General features: G+C 43.9%; 1 protein-coding gene across 14 annotated transcripts in view; it reads left to right on the top strand.

Annotated features, from left to right (window-relative positions):
• Positions 1–680: 680 nt before the first annotated feature.
• Positions 681–17,889, top strand: part of CRTC1 (CREB regulated transcription coactivator 1) — a 46,760-nt gene continuing 29,551 nt past the window's right edge. For 6 of the 14 annotated variants that reach the window (XR_012584506.1, XM_074565982.1, XM_074565975.1 and 3 more), the window contains exon 1: positions 688–871. Coding sequence is in view for 11 of the 14 variants with exons in the window: in XM_074565982.1 (XP_074422083.1) it covers positions 746–871 (126 nt within the window). In the remaining 3 variants the exon portion in view is untranslated. Of the gene's footprint in view, positions 872–17,889 lie in introns of all 14 variants that reach the window. The other 8 variants (XM_074565977.1, XM_074565983.1, XM_074565976.1 and 5 more) reach the window with 3 other exon arrangements.

Here is a 17,889-nt window from a genome sequence, read left to right as displayed (position 1 = left end):
AGACTGAGGTGAGATATCGGGAAGAAATTCTTTGCTGTGAGGGTGGTGAGCCCCTGGCCCAGGGTGCCCAGAGAAGCTGTGGCTGCCCCATCCCTGGAGGGGTTCAAGGCCAGGTTGGCCGGGGCTTGGAGCAACCTGGGCTGGTGGGAGGTGTCCCTGCCCAGGGCAGGGGGGGGCACTGCATAATCTTTAAGGTCCCTTCCAAACCATTGCATGGTTCGAGTCTGGCCCCGCGGCCCGGCCTGCCGCGGAGGCGACCGCGGGCGTGAAGCCTTTCGCCGCGGGAGCTCCCTCAGCCGCGACGCGCGGGGCCTGCCCCAAGACGCCTGGCCCGGCCGGGGCAGCACAGAGGCGGGGATGCCCACAAGCTCCGGAGAAGCACGCTACGGCCCCAAGCGAGCCGCCGCCCCCGGGCGAGGCCACCGCGATGGCGGGGGCCGGCGGAGGGACACCGGAGCCGCCGCAGCCGCCTCAGGGAGCCCGGTCGGACGCGCGCATGCGCGTCGCGCGCCCCCTCCCCACGCACGTCGCCGGGGAAGCCCCTCCACTGCGCGCGCGCGCCGCCTCCCGCGCGCGCCGCCGTCGCCGCCGCGCATGCGCCCCTCCGCCCCCTCACCGCCCCCTCCCGCCCCGCGCCGCCGCCGCGCAGGCGCCCTGCGCGCCCCCCCCCGCCCGCCCCGCCGGCCCGCCCGGCGCATGCGCGTCGCCCCCTCCGGCGCGGGGAGGGGGATGCGGACGGGGGAAGATGGCGGCCTCGAACAACCCGCGGAAATTCAGCGAGAAGATCGCGCTGCACAACCAGAAGCAGGCGGAGGAGACGGCGGCCTTCGAGGAGGTCATGAAGGACCTGAGCCTGACCCGCGCCCACCGGGTGAGACGGCCCCACCCGCGCCCGCGCGCGACCCCCCCCCCCTCCGCCGCCGCCGCCGCCGCCGCCTGCCCGCCGCGCGCGCCCCCGGTGGAGGCGGGCGAGGGGGGGAGGGGGAGGGGCGGTGCCCCCCGCGGAGCCCCTCGGCCCGGGGGCAGCGGCGGCGCGCGGCGGGCGGGGCGGCGGGCAGCGCCCCCTGGCGGGGGCGGGCGGCGCCCTTGGTGCGGGGCGGGAGCCCCCCCCTCCCGCCATCACCCCCCACCCCTCGGTTTCCCCGGTACCGGAGCATCCTCCGGAGAGCGGCACCGGGGCGGGTCTGGTGTGTGTATGTGGGAGTCCCCGGTCCCTCCATCGGAGGGGGGGCTCTGCCTCTGGGCAGCCCCCTCACGTCCCTACGCCCCCTCCTATGTGCCGGGGGGACCTCTCTCGTCTGGGACGGGTCTGAGGGGGCGCCCGGTTCCTCACCCCGGGACAGGCCCCGATCTGAGGAGGATCCTGGTTCCACACCCTGGGTCTGAGGGGGGGTCCCGGTTCCTCACCCGATATAGGCCCGGGTCTGAGGGGGGGGACGCCCTCAGTTCTTCACTCTGGGATAGGCCCCGATCTGAGGGGGTTCCGGTTCCTTTGCCCAGGTCTGAGGGGTGGGTCCCGGTTCTTCACCTGGGACTGAGGTGGGGGTCCCGATTCCTCACCCAGGTCTGAGGGTCGGTCCCAGTTCCTCACCCCAGGACAGGCCCGGATTGGGGCAGGGGGTCCCAGCCTTGCACCCCCCTGCCTAAGGAGCGCTTCCCTGAGGGCCCTACGGAACACCCCCGGCTCCCTCAGGTATGGAGGGCAGGCTGCTGCCCCGGCCGCCCCCCGGTAAAGCCCCTATTTCCCCGCTGCGGGGGCGTGCGGGCACCGAGTGCCCACGGGAGTGCAGAGACCCGGCGGGAGCTGCCGGGACTTGGGTGTCACTAATGTTGTTCCTGTTACACTCCGGTTGTCGTAGGTGCAAATTGCTGCACTTCCAAATCCTCCCTGGCTTCTGGTGTCTCTGCAAAGCCCATCAGCAGAAATTCACAGCATAACAAATGCCTTTTCTGGTTTCGGTGTAGGGATGTCAGAGCTTTTCTCTATGGTTTTTGTCTCACCTGCTTAGGTCAACGTTTTTGTTTTAAACTGTCTAAAGAAAATTTACGATCTTGGTTGTGGCTGAACCTTCGTGGGAATGGGAACAAGAGAACCTGCAGTCGGCTTTGCAGTAAAATGTTTCCTTTTATTCCTCCATGTCAGGATAGGGGTAAATATTTGTTTTGAATTGGTGGTGCTGCTGGTGAGATGTAAAAGAAAGGCTTGCTGCTGCTGTCAGCTGCTGCTTGGGAAGGCGTGGGGCTGAAGCTTTGTTCATGCTGAACTATTTGTTGATGTTTCATAGAGGATGCTGTCAGAGTTACTGTTGGAGTTAGTTGAGAGCAGCGTGAGGACAATATAGAGACGTTTGCGGTCACTGAAGTTGTCTTGTTTCTTGCACCTCTGTCATGTAGCTCAGTACCCCGGGGTTTTGCCTTTTGGTGGTCAGTCCTCGGCTGCCAGTCGAGAGCGGGGTGTTCTTGAGAGTTCTTGAAGTCTGCAATTACAGGTTGTCCTTCGATTAACTCTGACATTTAGCATTCACCTGCTGCAAGAAAAGTTGGAATCCTAATTCAGTTTCTCCCAAATCTGAGTGTTCCTAACCCAGGTTTTGCAGATGGAAACCCATCTCATTTTCAAGAACCTGGTATTGAGAAAAGGACCCAAGATGAATAAATTTTCTGAGGATTCTGGGTACTGAAGTGATGGAAACATTGACCAAATAGCTGAGTAAAATGTCTCCTTTGTAGACTTTTTCTTCTAAATTCCATGATTTCATCTGTGTTTAAAATGCAGTTAAAATGCAGCAAAAAGGGGTTAAGCACAACTTTGCTGTTTGCTCTCATTTTCGTTTGGCAACCAACACTTTGCTGTCAGTTTGAAAATGTGTTACTCAGTTTGTGGAAGCAGCCCAAAATTTCTGTTGCCTTTTCATTATTAGTAATTGTCTTTTTGCAATGTTTACCATCTTGTCTGTTTTATTGTTAGTTACTGGTGTAGCAGAGGCAGAGAACTACTGTTCCACCATTTCTTGTGCATACACAAGCTGCTTCTGAGCTTGCTTTCTGACTTGGTAATCTTCCACCTATTTATGCTGTTTGGTCCATCTGAGATTTTTAAGTTATGATACATCTTTCTTGCCCAGGAGTAAACAGAGCATGATATTAACTCCTCCTTTCTCTATTGCCCTCACCATTCAGTTGGGGAAAAAAAGGAATACTTTTGAAAAATAAATCACTTTGGTTTCAAAAGTGTTCCCCTATTCTCGGGAGCAGCAAAGTCCTGTCTTTCAGCTGGCAAATTCAAGGATGCGTTTTAGCTTTTCTGGGAGACACTGGCCTTGCGAAGAGTCGTGGAGGTGGGTGGCCAACAGAAGCACTGGAGCTGCTTAATTGTCTTGTGAGTGGGACCTTAGTGTTTTTAATCCAGAGATTTCTGCAAGTCCTATAGTAACAAAGTGGGTGAGAAGAGGAGGAGGGTTTTTTTTTCTGCTGTGTGACATTGACTCCTGTATTTTACATGTGGTTCGCCTGCTTTCCTTTTTTTTTTACATGAAGCATGAAATATTAGGACCGCGCTGATTTCTGTGTTTTAAGGACAGGTTGTTTACCAGGGCCTACTCAATTTCTGTTGTAACACAGCCCAGTGATGCTTGCTGCATTGCATGTATTTACTCATACAAGGCTGTTGCTGCCCTTTAAGAATGTAATTAACAAAACATTAACATGCAGGATAACACAGATAGTGCCGAGCTCTTCAAATGCTAGAGGATGTAAGATTTTGAAGAAAATTTGGGTGTAGCTCATGACCTGCATTTTAAAGGTGGCTCTTGTTCGGTTGGTGATGTTCTCAGGTTTTCAGGCTTGTTTTTTTAATATATATTGTTAAAATCACTTAGTTCTGAGGGATTGCAGCCGGAGCTGTGTTTGAGCTCCCTCTTATGGACCTGCCAGTCTTACCTTAAAAAAAAGACCCCCCCCCCCAAACCCCTGATTCCAAAAACCTGCAACCGGTGCTGGCTCCCAGCCCCACCTGCCTGGAGAGCTGTGCTGATGTTGATGTTACTGGAGTGAAAACAGGGAAGAAAAACCAGGTTAATGGTGATGTTTGGAAGCACACTGCAAAATTCCAGCGCTACTTATCTAGTCTTTTCCTGCACAAAAAGCCCCCCATGCAGGCCACTTGCAGGTGTCTCAGTGAGCTACTACTAACAGCACTTCTGAAAAAGAGGATATTTAGTAATAACCTGTATTCCTCAGTGACACCAAATTTACTTTCTGTGTTCCCAAGTACATAATTCAGTGCTTTGTCAATCCATGTGATGGTGCTGTGACAGGGTTTGCTTGCGTATTTTTAGGTGTTATCAAAAGTTGCATGTGCCTGTGTTGCTTTTTTCTGTTCTTTAAAAACTATGTGAAGAGTCGGTGTTTATGTTCAAAACCTGAATATTTTTAATGCAAAGATCCTGGTTTAATTTAATTTTTTCAAGTGGAATATATTGTAATGGCATAGCTATCCATAGATGGCCCTTTGACTGAAGTGAAAATGAAGTAAAACCCCCACAGTTTGTATTTGTGTATGTGTAAAACACATACACAGGCACACACCTCCCTGTAACAAAATTTGTATTTATGTATGAGACAGTTACTCATTTACTTGTTCCTACTGGCTGTGGAAGAGATCAAAATGTCTCTTTGTACATTCACAGATCGTCGTTCCATGTAGATAGTATGCAAAACAGTATTTAAAAGCTTAGTTAAATCAGGAATGCTAATCTGTGGTTTTAAAAATGAAAAACACTAATGATGATGACACAGTGTCGCAATGTTTCCTAATGTCTCCAGCATGTTTTTATTAAATAATTTGATAAAGAAGAAATTCATGACTACGTAATAGTATTCTTGAATGTCTGAAAGATATTAAAGAAATGCATCAAAATCAGGACTGAGCCCTCCAAGCACGGAGATTCACGCTTTCAGCTGGAAGTAGTTTTGGTCAATTTAATAGTATCATGAGTTTCTTTCAGAACAGAAATGTTAATTTTGACTGCAAGCTCAAACGGTGTTGTTCTTCTTTGTTACTTTCCCAAATACGGGGTTTTGACCCTGAATTTGAGCATTTCCAGGCCAAGAAATAGGTTGCTTAGGCTTCATCCACGATTTTCTAACTTCTCTGATGAAGCAGGGCGCAGAACCAAGTCATTGGTTTCCGTACCGCCAAATACACTCCCCACATGGCAGCATCTGTACCACCAGCTGCGGGCATCGTCCTTCTTTTGACACACACAGGCTGGGTGAGTAACTGCATTGAAGGCACTGAAATAACGGTGCGGCGCCGTTAATTCTTTGAAAGAATGATTGTAAAGCAGAGAGTGAAAATGCAGGGGTGAGCTCCCCGCAGGGGCACAAAGCATCTCTGTTCTGGTGCAACACTCGGCTTTCCTTACCTCGCCTGAGCTGTCCAAGGTAAACACGCGCCTCGGCTGCTGATACGCCATGCTGGAGAGCTCGCATTCTTCACTTAGCACTGTAATGTTTCTTCTGGTAAACCCAGTCGGGTTTTTGTTGTGTTTTTATTTTAAGGAGACAATGGCTTTTTTTATTATTACTCCGTCATCGCCACGCGTTACAGCTGCTTGCTTCAGCTCTCACGCAAAGTCATTTTCTGTGCAGTGGCCAAGTCCGTCTGTTTTAGTGATGTAGCAAAGCTATGAAGGATCTGTAGGCGCGTGAAACTATGATTGTACGACCGCTGTATTTCAGTGTATTAATTGTAATTCACAGGATGAATGTGTGGAACTCAACTCGGTGTGCTGCGTTTCAAAGTTTTCTTTAGCTTCAGCAGTGGAGAGCGTTTGCAGTAATTTGCGTTTTTAGCAGCTACTCATTTAGTAAGAGAATACCTTCTCAAGGTTATGTACAGTCAGCTCTTCCAACTCTTTGAGGGTGATTTGGGGTTTTCCCTCGCAGTGAATTACTGAGCTGCAGAGCTGTTCTTGCAGAGGTGAGCTTTGCCTGTAGTTAAGAACCTGAGAAGTTTTGGGTCTAGATACTGATTTTCTTGGTATTGTATTTACAAGCTGAAGTATGTAGTTTCGATGACTTTGAGTTATAGTTGCGAATACAGGAACTACAAACCTGCTGTAGAAGTTACAGACATGGCAAAACCATCAGTCAACAGGAGTTGATGCTGTGTTAGTCTGAATTATGTGCTGGCACCAGTAGAAGGGCAGAGGTAAACGAGCACTCTCTGCCTAAGTGAAGCATTAGACCACAGAACAGTACAATAGGAATCGTTCCTTAAAGTATTTTTCAAGAATATTTTGTACTGAAAAATGATTGTAGTCACCATGTGGCCTATGCACAAACTCTCTTCAGTACCTGTTAGATGAACAGAAAGAGCTGTTCTTTACATAGCACAAAAAAAAAAAAGGAGGGGGGGAAACCCCTAAGCCCTGGAAAGCCCATAATGTGATTGTGTAAGGACGTGGTGTTGAGAAACCTAACTACAGTTAAAAGCGGTTTTCAATCGGATGACTTTTTATTTGATTTTTTTTTTTTACCATGTAAACCGCATTTTTATTTTTCTAACCATCTAACCTGTGCTGATTTGGAAATGTTAATTTTAATCTGCTGTTCATCAATCTGCTACTTCTAGCACTAACCATTTATTTTCAGTTTTATAATCAATTTATTGATGTCGTTGATTTTAGTGATGAAGCATTTACCGTACCTTATCAAAATCAAGACCCTAATTCTTTGCTGAGGCAGCAGCATGGTGCACGTTGAAGCTCCTCTGTTCTTTCTGTGTTAGTGCAAGCTCCAGCGTGGGTTGCATCAGGGGTAGACCATATTAAACCAGTGGGTTTGGGGTTTCTTTGAGGTACGTTTAAGCCCTGGCAGTTTCCTGCTCTGCCCAGGCATGTAAGGTGTTCTGTAAGAAACTACTGAGTGTTTCTAGGTGCTTTCATTTTAGTGGTAATAAAATCTAATTTGGCAAAAAGCAGATATCTTCTCAAAAATTGTCAATAGGGATTTAAACAAAATGTCTTAAAGGCTAAATATTTGTCTTTGGTTTCTATTATCTATCCCTAATTGCAAAGGAGCATTTTCTTGGGCTGCGTTATAGCGATTTTGTCAGTCCCCCCGACAGCATCGATCAGTCTCTAATGGTATGTTCCACGCTGGCATCAATATTTTTGTGCCTAATGTAGGATCTGAAACTCAAGTATACTTCAGGGCACTTCCCAGCAAATGTAATACGCATCTTAAAAAAAAAATAAATAAACTTTTATTTTTTAAAGTAACATTTCTGGTTGCGATGGCTGGAATTGTACCCCGGTGTTTTTGTAGATGTGCTGGAGTAGCTGTTGCTTTGTAGCCGACAGGATTGGAGTAAGTGGGTGAAAAGAAGCAAACTCAAAATCTGGTAGATTTTTGGCGAACGTAAGCTTGCAGCAGTGTTTGCTGTGTGACAGTGAGTGGTCGTGACCTTGGTGCTGCTTCCCCTTTTTTTCTTTTGGTCTAAACTACTTGCACTTGGATAAACAAATGCGGTCCCAAGGGCTTTGGTGTAAACTTGAGGTGGTAGCCAAACCTGTGAGTCTTTATTAAGTAATTAGCTAAGATCGGTGTATCTGATAGTGCGTAGGAGTTAATATTTAAAATGTTGCTTTAATTGGTTTTAAATGGTTTGCTTAGCACGTTTAGTGCCGTGTAAGTGATATCCAGGAATAAGATTTCTGTCAAGATCTCCACTGGTACTTGTTGAGCCAAACGAGCATTGCAAAAGTGCGTATTTGTCAACCAGGGATGTTTTTGTATGATCTCATTGGTACTTTATAAATTATAAAGTTGTAACTGAGTGTTGATAATAGTCTTGTTTTGCAAATTATTTCTTGGGAGCTGAAAATTCTTCCCCTTGTACCAGAACAATCCTTTGCAATAAAACAACAACAACACACACCCACAAAATATGAGTCTTAAATAATGAAGTAGAGGAGAATGAAATGAAGCGTTCTGGCTTGAGGCTTCAGTAATAATTCTACAGCGCTTCATGATCCTTGTCTAAAAGTCTGTATTTTACATGCAATTTTTCTTAATGTGCATTTTACTTTCTTGCCTGCTTGGTCTATCACTTTTCTCGAAGACCGGGAAAAGATCCTCTGTGATATCCCTGCCGGGCTACTCACTCGTGTTTTTTAGTATAGTTACTTATCACTACGTAGCAGTAAGATGTGTTAATGGCAGACTGCAGTTCTGTTAGATGAATTTTCAATTAATTTTGATATCAACTATTACTATTTATGTTAGTATTGTTTGCCTGAGACAGCTGAGGTCTCAAAGGGGAGGGAATTTGAGTTGGTTTTCCAGAATGTGTGTCTCTTTGGGCAGATGGTGATAGTTCTCAACTAAGAAAGTGTATCAGGTATTTGTGACCTGCCTTTCTGTACCTTGGTGCCTCTTTAGACCTGTTGTAGAAGCAGCATCTTGCAGCAACATGAAGCTGTGCAGAAGATTTTTCCAGCTCTGGAGTCCTTAAGTGCTGTTTTGACATCCATAAACTGGATTAAGGGGGGGAAAAAACCATCAGTAGCAAAAAGGAAGGCAGCAATTCTTTAATATACTGACTTTTCATCTTTTTCTTTCCTTGCAAAATCTTATGTAGATTGTATTCATGGCATCCATTCAGCAGCCAGCAATTATTGGAGGTGTTACTGGGTTTCTCCTTGGTGTGTCTGTAAATGCAACGGACAAGGATTGTCCTTTTTGCAGTCTTTTATACATAATTCCCCAAGACCCTGTTCCCCCTCGCCACCTCGGTGGTGTTTCTCCACAAGTGAGGGAAGAACAAAAATAATATCTTAAATATTGTGTAAGTTTCCACCAGGTTACTCAGATTCAAATGTCTTATCGACTTTCTCATTGTAATTAGATTTTTGTCTTGTGTAGTGAAATGATTACATTGCACGAGCCTTTTGCATTCGAAGAATCTTGACTCTAATGGCAGATATTTTTAAAACCTAGAGAATTGTCTGATGCCTCATCTTAAGAGCTACGAACAATTTCTTGCGCTGTAATAGGACGGCTTAAGGTTGAGCTGCAGCAGGAGGAACTGCTGGAGGGAAGAAGATGCTGCAAAGGCCATGGTGGTTTTGGGGACCGGTGAAGTGTTGTCTTGGTGTCGTGGACTGAAGGTCATCCTGAAATGGCTTTCTCTGCGTGTGAACCGATGTGAGCCTTGGCAGGAGTCAAATCGCGCATTTATTCTGTACCAGTAGGTGTTTAACTGACCCAGCAGTGCTTGTGGCTACTGTCAGCGCAGAGTTAGGTGCTCTCCCAGTTGCTGATAAACCCCAAAGGGTGCAAACATGCCCCGCTTGTCTCCTGATTTATGGAACTCGTAGGGTTATGTAACTGAATTTTCATTCTTTAGCTAAAAATAAAAAATGGAACATAAAAGCTATTTTTGTCTTGCTTAATGAGGGCATCTCTGCTTTTATTTCATCTTTTCTGAGAATTTCAATAGGAGGAATGGGGATGGTTTAGGAACTTTTTTTTTAGACTGGATGTTCGTTCTCCGTCGTTCTCCTAAGTGTTGTCCGTCACCCAGCAAAAAGATATATTGGCCTGCTCAGAATAAGTATTTTCTTTAAAAGTATGTTGTTAGATAATAATGATCATGAAAATTAATAGATTTTGAGAGCGTTGCACTAGATTTAAATATAGCAAAAAGAATTCTTTGCCTTCCGGACATCAAATAATCAATGAGCTTCAAGTATGAGTCCTTTCTGGTGTATTATATTGGATTATCAGCAACATACACGCCTTTCTCTTTTTGAAACGCTTTCAGAAAAGAAGGGTGGCATTTGCAGAACTGACACGGGATCTGGTTTGTTTTTAAAAGCAGTGCAAATCAGGTTTGGTTCATATTGTAGCTTTGCTTGGCGCGCTGCCCGGTGATAGAGCAGAACTCTGAAGAATAGTCACTATTTTAAGTCTCGAGTTGTGCTGTATCCTGTTTTTACTTGCTACTCAGTTGTGACTGTTAAGTTTTAAACAGTAAACCTTTGTTCACCAGAAATAGCAAAGTGTTTTTAAACGCAAAGTGACGGCCTGTGTATTAAATTTTATTATTTTTTACTTATTATTATTAATTTATTTATTCAAATTCTGCAAGGTGTGTTCTTACTGATTCTTTGCCTGCAAACCCCAAAACATTAAATAGTTCACATTAGTTCATTTTTTGGAGAAAGTTAAATGCAGCTAATGCTTAAAGTTCTGCTGGTGTAAAACAGAAATAAATAATAATAAAAAAATATTACAGCATTAAATGCTGCTATCTTCTTCCCTCTCCCCTTCCTCTTTCTCCGCAAAAGTTAAATATGCCGGTTTGTTCTCCTTCAGGTTCACGAGAAAAAGGGGGTTTGATTTGGAGCGTAGTGTAGATTTGGGGTGGGTGATAAATAGTAAGTGTACGTTGGGAGGTGAGATCTCTTCACTTTCACATGAATTCTAGAAGCCATCTGGGGTAGAGGGCCGAGGACATGTGTAATTTTTATAACCCCGTTTCCTCACAATTTTATAGCTGAGGCAATCTGGGGAGTTGCTTGCAGCTCCTGAAGGGGAATCTAATGGTGCCTTGGAATTTGTAGATGACTCATAACAGGACAAAACAATCCAGTTAAGTGATTTGAGGTCTTAAATAATCTGTTCAACAGGAAGGTGAAGAAAACATCATGAACTCATGAGTAATAATTGGCTCTCTTGGAGCGCTAAAAGTGCAGTGATTGCTCGTTGGCGGGGATTCAGACGATTCCTGTTGAAGCTTTGCTGATCAATATATATCTCAACTCTTATGAATGGAATTTATTTGACTGCACTATAATGCTTTTTGCAAAGCAGTATTAGAGTTACCAGTTGGGAGAAGTTTATTTTAAGTTGGTTTATAGTAGTGACACTTTGCACCTCAGCTGTGTGGGCTCGGGCTGCGTCTAATCTTTTGGGGTTTGCTTTTTCTCCTGTTCTCTGCTCTTTGCTTTGTGAATCAGCCAAGTGACCAAGAGGGTTTTTCGATGAGGAAGAACCTACAATAACGGCCGCACCTTGAAGCGGAGAGAAAGCTTCATAGACATGCCAGCTGCAAAAATTAAATGGTTTTAGATAGTCCCAAAAATAAACCGATAGGAGCACCTTCCTCCAATGACTCGCATTGTCACGGATACTGTAGTTAAGAGCTTATTCCATCATCTCCCTTCTCCTTTGCAAAGCACAGAATCATTCAGGACTGCCTTAATTTTGTAGAGGCTTTTGTGCAGCCGCAGGGGACCCATGAGGGCGCTCCAGCAGATGCACACCCTTTGAGACCTCACAGTTTTACTGGTAAGCAACTGGAAGTGCAGCATGTATGTGGAACTGTCAGGTAACCTTTAAGCTTAACCAATTATAAAATCTTAAGTTAGTTGTTGCGCTGCCCCCTTTCCTCTGGCTGGCAGTTTTCATTAGTCTAATGATGAAAACCCCTTCTTCGGATTCCCAGTTTGTTTTTTCATGGCATCTTCCTTTCAAGCTCTGGCTCCGAGAGATGGAGGGGCAGGATTCTGCTTCCCCCCCACTCCGTGTAGACCCCGGCACTGAGTTCGTGTCAGCTGGGACGCTCCCAGGCGGCAGCAGAATCCCTTTGGTTCTGGTCCTTCAATACATCACCTGCTGTTTTGTTGTGAATTTCTGAAGTCTTTGAGGAAGTGTGAGTATTTTAGCGCATTGGGAAAACCCTCAGTCCTTGATCAGTATATTTGGTAGCCATCCGCTGGTAAAAACCGAGTGCAGTGCTTGGCCTTGTGTTTGCAGATCCTCTATGAGTAAAGAGTTGGTTGTGAACGTGAAGTGTTTCAGCGTGGCAGAAACAAAGCTGTTGCTCTTTTGTGGCTGCTGAATTCCAATATATTACAACAGATTCCTTACCTTAAAAAAAGAAAAAAAAAAAAAGAAAAAAGACAAAATGCATTTTTTCCTTTTCTTGAATTTTTATTCTTAATGACTGTGTTTGGCTGGCCTGCAGAGTTTTTCTGTTTGTGTCCTGACATGTCGATGTGATAATGGAACAAATACTTGAAAGTGACTTAAATGACAGTTATGGTGATGGAAGAGTAAACAATGATGTAGCAGTTCTAAAAGCAGGGGTTCAAATCCAGTTCATACCATATGTCTGGAGTTTTTCGTGGTAATTTTCACTTAGTTTGTAGTAGACATTTGGCTTCCTGTTTTGGCGTGGTAGTGCTTTTCTCTGCAGTCTCTATTGCGCTGGGATGCTAATAGCATTAGAAGGCCAAATATGATTGGCAGAGGCAACAAGGGAAACTTTTGCTGGGGTTGTCTGCACTTGTCCCTTTCTAACCGGTGTTAGAATCTTCACTTTTAGGAAAATAAAAACATACTAAAATTCATAAAAAAAACCCACATTGCAAAACATTTTGTTACAAAGCTGCTGATGGAATGTTTTAAATCCCAAGTGACCCAGCCGGAGCAGCTGCTATCACTGCGGATTATACCCTTCCTCTAAACTTCAGGCTTCATTTCCTTTACCATCTTCCTGGGAGGAACAGCTGTGCGTTTGGATCCACTGCTGCTGTTGGATCAGTACTTGAAACTGCAGGAAATAAGTTACTTTAGAAATCTGGCTTGATGGCATTTCTTCCTGATTGTGACAGCCCAAACAAGAGAGAAATGCAAGGGATTCTCTTTTCTTTTCCTTTGATAAATGAGTCTGTGTAGTCTGGCTGCATTAGCCAGGAAGAGTTGTGAAGAGGCTAGCTGTGCTTTTTCTGTTCTAGCGTTACTCTGCGTGCCGTGTTCGCTCTCTCTCCCTTGTTGCCATGAATGGTTGATTATTCAGAAATAAAAGAACAGTGTCACTTGCTTTGCAGCAGGCACATGTAAATGTGTTCTGATTTTGAGAGGAACGCAGTTTTCAGAGTTCCCTTTTTATATCTACCGCGTTCATTAGCTTTAAGGGGCTGATAGCAGGCTGTGTACTTCTCTAATTCTAGATATTTTTTATCTAGTTCTGTGGTCAAGCCTTTTTTCTAGAGAATCAGTGTCTTTAATCAAAGAACTTGAACTGTAGTTTCCTGAGCTGCACCCTTTTCTTTATGTTCGGCAGAGTAACGTTGGGTGCTCTGAAAGACAATTTAAAAGAAGTGGGTTTACATCATAAGGTTCAGTTCCCCTGACTGTCAGGACGTTCTTTGCATTGAAAATAAACATCTATCGTATACACACTAATGCGGGTGCATGCTCAGATGAAAGGGAAAGTATTGATGTTATTAGATTTCATCGTCTAATTTTTAATTACTTGGAAAATGAAAGTAAAGGGCTAAAATTGCAAATAGACATCCATCTCTTCTTTAGCCACCTATTCAGCCATTAGAGAACATGCGTAGGTGGATTTTAATCTGTAACATCTAAATAATGGAAGTCTTTTTAATTATTTGCAATAAATTGTCAAAAACCTGATAGCACTATAAAAACGGTCAGTATTAACTTATCAGTTGTGCTCCAACTATAAAAGCATTATATAGATTAAAAACTCAAGCATTCCAAAACTCTTTCCAATCTTCGTTTATCTCATTCTGCGTGAGTGGTGTGATAGTCTTTAATTAATTTATCATACGTTCCCTTCTCCCTTAGTGAGACTGAGACCCCCGCCTCTTGGCACAAAAATAGATACTGGTGGCTTACCGGGAGGCTGTTAGACATCTTGATTTATCCACGTTGTTCAGTGTGTAGCTCTGGGCCTTCGAGTGCACCCTCAGACTTTGGTTGCTGATAGGGTAATTAAACCCCCAGGGACGTGCTTCGTGCTGTCAGGAGTCTGAGTAGTTCAAAAACAACTTAATCTTTACAGTATTCTTCTGGTGTGATTATTCTCATTTTATAGCAGGATAACTAAGATGCAAGCAGTAAAATAGAAGAAATTGATGCTTTGAATGACCAATTTGATACACTTGGTACCCAGGGGGAAAACACAAAGCAGGGCTTCGGTTTTTAAAGTGCTTTTACGCTCACAGCACAGGTCCAGTTGTCTCCAGGAAATGTGGTACTTTAGACCCGAGTTGGGGATTTTGACAGACCCTCAATAGTTTGTGTTGAGGAACCTGAAAATTAGCAATTGTCTGAAAAAGGCCGTAATTGCTCGCATAGTGTCCTGAGGAACTCTGGTGGCAGAGGGAAGACAGAAATGCCATGCTGCTGTAACGCGAGGCCCCGTTCTCTCGTCGTTCATTTGACTCATCCTTTTCATACCTCCCAGCTTCCGTGAGAGTGAAGATGAGCTTTGCTCAGGCACCAGCTTCAGCAGGCAGCCCTGAAACTTAATTGGGAAACTGGACCACGCAGCTGAGCTAGTCTGGTGGCTGAATATTGGAAAAAAATCATCCGTTTGTTGGCTCCCGCTGTTCTCTCCTGTTTCCCTTCTACTAGCAGAAATCCACCTGATTGTGGGGTGAGCAAGTTAAGAGAGACCAAGCTTGCCCACACAGTTTTTCTGCTGGTTCAGCTGCTTTAACCAGATTTCTTTCAGGTCATGAGAGTTCTGGTGCAAGGAGAGGGGCAAGGTTACACAGCTTTCCTGGGAAGGAAGAGGCACCCAGAGACTGGGACTGTTCTCCACGGCGTGATCTGCTTGGCTGTATTCTAAAACTACATCCTTCGTTGCTCATGAAACTTTTTTTTCTGCTAATAACTTTCTGTGTCTTCTCGTTATTGATATTAATTTTAGGCTCTTGGCTTTAATGAGATTGTGTCTGGGTCTGTTGATGTAGAGAGGGACTGGCGGCTGAATACCTGCTATAATTAATGAAATTGTGCCTAACATTTGAATTTTCTTTTCCTTGGCTTACCAGGATTCTCTTTTATTGATTTCTGAATCCTTCCTCATTTAATTAAATACATTCTAGACAGCTTTCATGGAGGTGGTTTTAGTAAATGAGGCGTTATTTTGATATGTATTAATTTTAGAAATTGGTTGGGTAGCAAGTACAGGGTTTTTAAAATTTAAATTCTAATATGAACTTTAGAATATTAACAGAAAAGGGTTAATTTGAGGGGAAGGGAGGAGCCGAACTCTTTTGGTGGTCAGAGCAGTTAGTTAATTGTTGTAAAGTTTTTGGCAGCTTGACTACAAATCTAAAGAACTTTTTAAATTTGGTAGTTAGATGGGTAATTGGGTGATTTTTAGCTAATGGCTGTGTTGCCACTAAGTCTAAATGCAATAACTGTGAATCATTAAGTTGATGTTAACTTATCTTTCTTTTTAAGACTGTATTTGCTTTTCTTATCAACATGAGGATTGTGAATGGGAAGAAATCTCCCTTTGAAGAAAATACTTCCACTGGGATTCCTCTGAGTAACTGACTTGTCTTGAGGGTTTGTTTGCCTTAGTGTTCAGTTTCATGCTGGAGAAGGCAGCCAGCTGAGTAGTTGGGGAGACTCTGCCTTCTCGTTCGCAGGAGAGGCAGCGAGCGCACGCTTGACCTGGAAAGTTTCTCTCTCGCTGCCCTACCTGTGTGACTTGAAAAGCCCAATTCTGAAGATAAAAGGGCACTTGGTCTCTGCTGTCTATCTTTGGCTCTTCTGCAGAGAGGCCAAAAATAGTCATAGAAGTGCCTTTTCATTGAGGCAGAGCTTTTTACCGAGACTTGGGCTGTGAGTTCACTCCTAGGGAGAGATCAGAAAGTAGCAGTGACATATTATCGAGGATGCCAGATCAATCCCAGACAGTTTAAAAACTCCAGGCAACTGGATATTCTTTTTCCATGGTGGGTCTTGCCTCTGGTTGCTCGAGGAGAAAGCCTTCCTGAGAACTTTCAGATGTATCCAACTGGGAAACTTTGAACTGCTTCGAGCAACAGGATTTACCTATAATACAGTCTCTAAAACTTCAAGATAATCCTTTACACAGAATTTAATTTCCAATTAAGCTTTAATAATACATTTCTAATTTTAATCTGCACTTGTTTTGCGACTTATTAGTCTCAACATGCTAAAGAGGAAGCTTTCTAAAGTGAAAAGCTAAAATTTATAAGAAAGCTTGGTATGGAAACTGCAAACCGGCAAAAGAGCCGTTATCATGAAATCTTACTTCCTGTATTCATCAGATATCTTACGGGTTTTTTATCAAACGGACACTCCACCCTTTTATTACGGTTATGGGAATCAAATTTTTATGTATTAAAAAGGGCATTTTAGAAGAAACGGTTATAGTGGATTTTGATTGACTTAATTCCAGTGTCAGATTTGCCGTTCAATTACAGTTAAGTTCTGTCCAGAAGTTTGTAATTTGCCCAGAATTTTTGCAGAAGAATTTAGAGAAGGTGAAGTGTTGAATTTTAATAAATGCTTCCTTTGATTCCCATCTGCATATTTTGGACACTTAGAAAGTCTGTAGGAAAACTGGATGTGCTTTTAGGGATATGTTTCTCTTTTTTTATTTTATTTTTATTGTATAACTTGAATCTCTCCCTGCGAACACAGCTGTATATCCAGCAAACTTTAACCCAATCTAAGTGGAAGAATGGAGGTAGTTCATATAAATGGGTTCACATAAAAGCTAGTAGCTGGAAGAATGTTCCATTGTTAGCAAGTCAGTAATTGCATTAAATCTAATATTTTTGATTTCTTACCAAAGTTGTGTGTGTCCAGTTCCATTAACCGGAGTACGATCATGTTGTGTTACTCAACTGTTTGCTGAGTTAAGAATGTAATTGCTTGCAAATTCCTCATTACTACACGGAAAGGTAACGATTCCTTCCCTGTTTGCTGTAAAGGTGCTGCAGCTGCCCCGCAGACTGTTGCCCTGGTGCCTTTGCAAAAATGCATTTGTTTTAGCATAACTTCAAATCTGAGGAACCAACAGCGTGTCAGCCTTTTATTCAGGGAATGTTTTCAGCTATTCTGGAAAACTGCTCATGCAGAAGTATTTGATTTTTAGCGATTAAATTGGATTTTAACTTGAAATCTTCATTTTTTTTTTCTTTAAGTAGCATAAGAGAAATGCTGGTGGAGGGAAAATTACAGATTCAGTTAGGATCTGTCGTTTGGGAAACATTTCTTCTGAATAAGAACGCCAAGCAGAAATAAAAGGGTTTAACAAGCAAAAGCTTTTTCCTGACCAAAAGCTTTCTCAGGAAAGAACTGGAATATTTAGCAATATTTTCAACTGTCAAGGAGCAATTATCTTGGCCACATAATACATAAATGGAAAAGCTGTAATGCAGAGTCACTGACTTCTCGTGGTTCAAGAAATTAATATATCTGGTGAACACTAAGTAATTCATTATCGTACTTCACTATCTAAATTCATATAGAAAGCGAGTTGCCACTAATTGAATCTAACCCCAGGAGATAAAGCTAGAGTTGTCATGAGGCTTGTTAACATTTTAAGAGTAATCTGAATTTTTATATTAAGAAAAGGCTTGTTTTTTTTTTTTCTTTTAAAATAAAACCCCACAATCCCCCTCTTCAAACCGAATCCCCAAGCCCCAAATTGTGCAATAGACTTAATTCACCTCACAAGGTAGTTTTACAGAAAAAGGAGGAAATGTTAATTTTAGTCACAACCGCTGTCGGTTTTCGTTTTCAGTCCTGCTTTTCTTCCTGCCCCGGTCCCCTTAGCGAGACTCCAGACTCCGGAGTTCTCTCAAAGCATCACAGGGAATTTTGCAGGTTTTTCTGCTGATCCTCTGCTTTGAGCTGATTTTCCCTGGGCTCTCCTGTTGGAATGGCAGCAAGGTCTGGCGTCGCAGGATTTAAGCATGCTTTTTTACGTGCTAAAAAGCTGGAAATTCGAGGCGTTCGGCAACCTGGCCTGCTCTGCTTGCTCTTCGTCTTCGCAGATTGCAAGTGGCAGTT

Source organism: Larus michahellis, chromosome 23, assembly GCF_964199755.1.
Source record: "Larus michahellis chromosome 23, bLarMic1.1, whole genome shotgun sequence".
Lineage (NCBI taxonomy): Eukaryota > Metazoa > Chordata > Aves > Charadriiformes > Laridae > Larus > Larus michahellis.
This window is presented reverse-complemented; position numbering and strand designations above follow the sequence as displayed.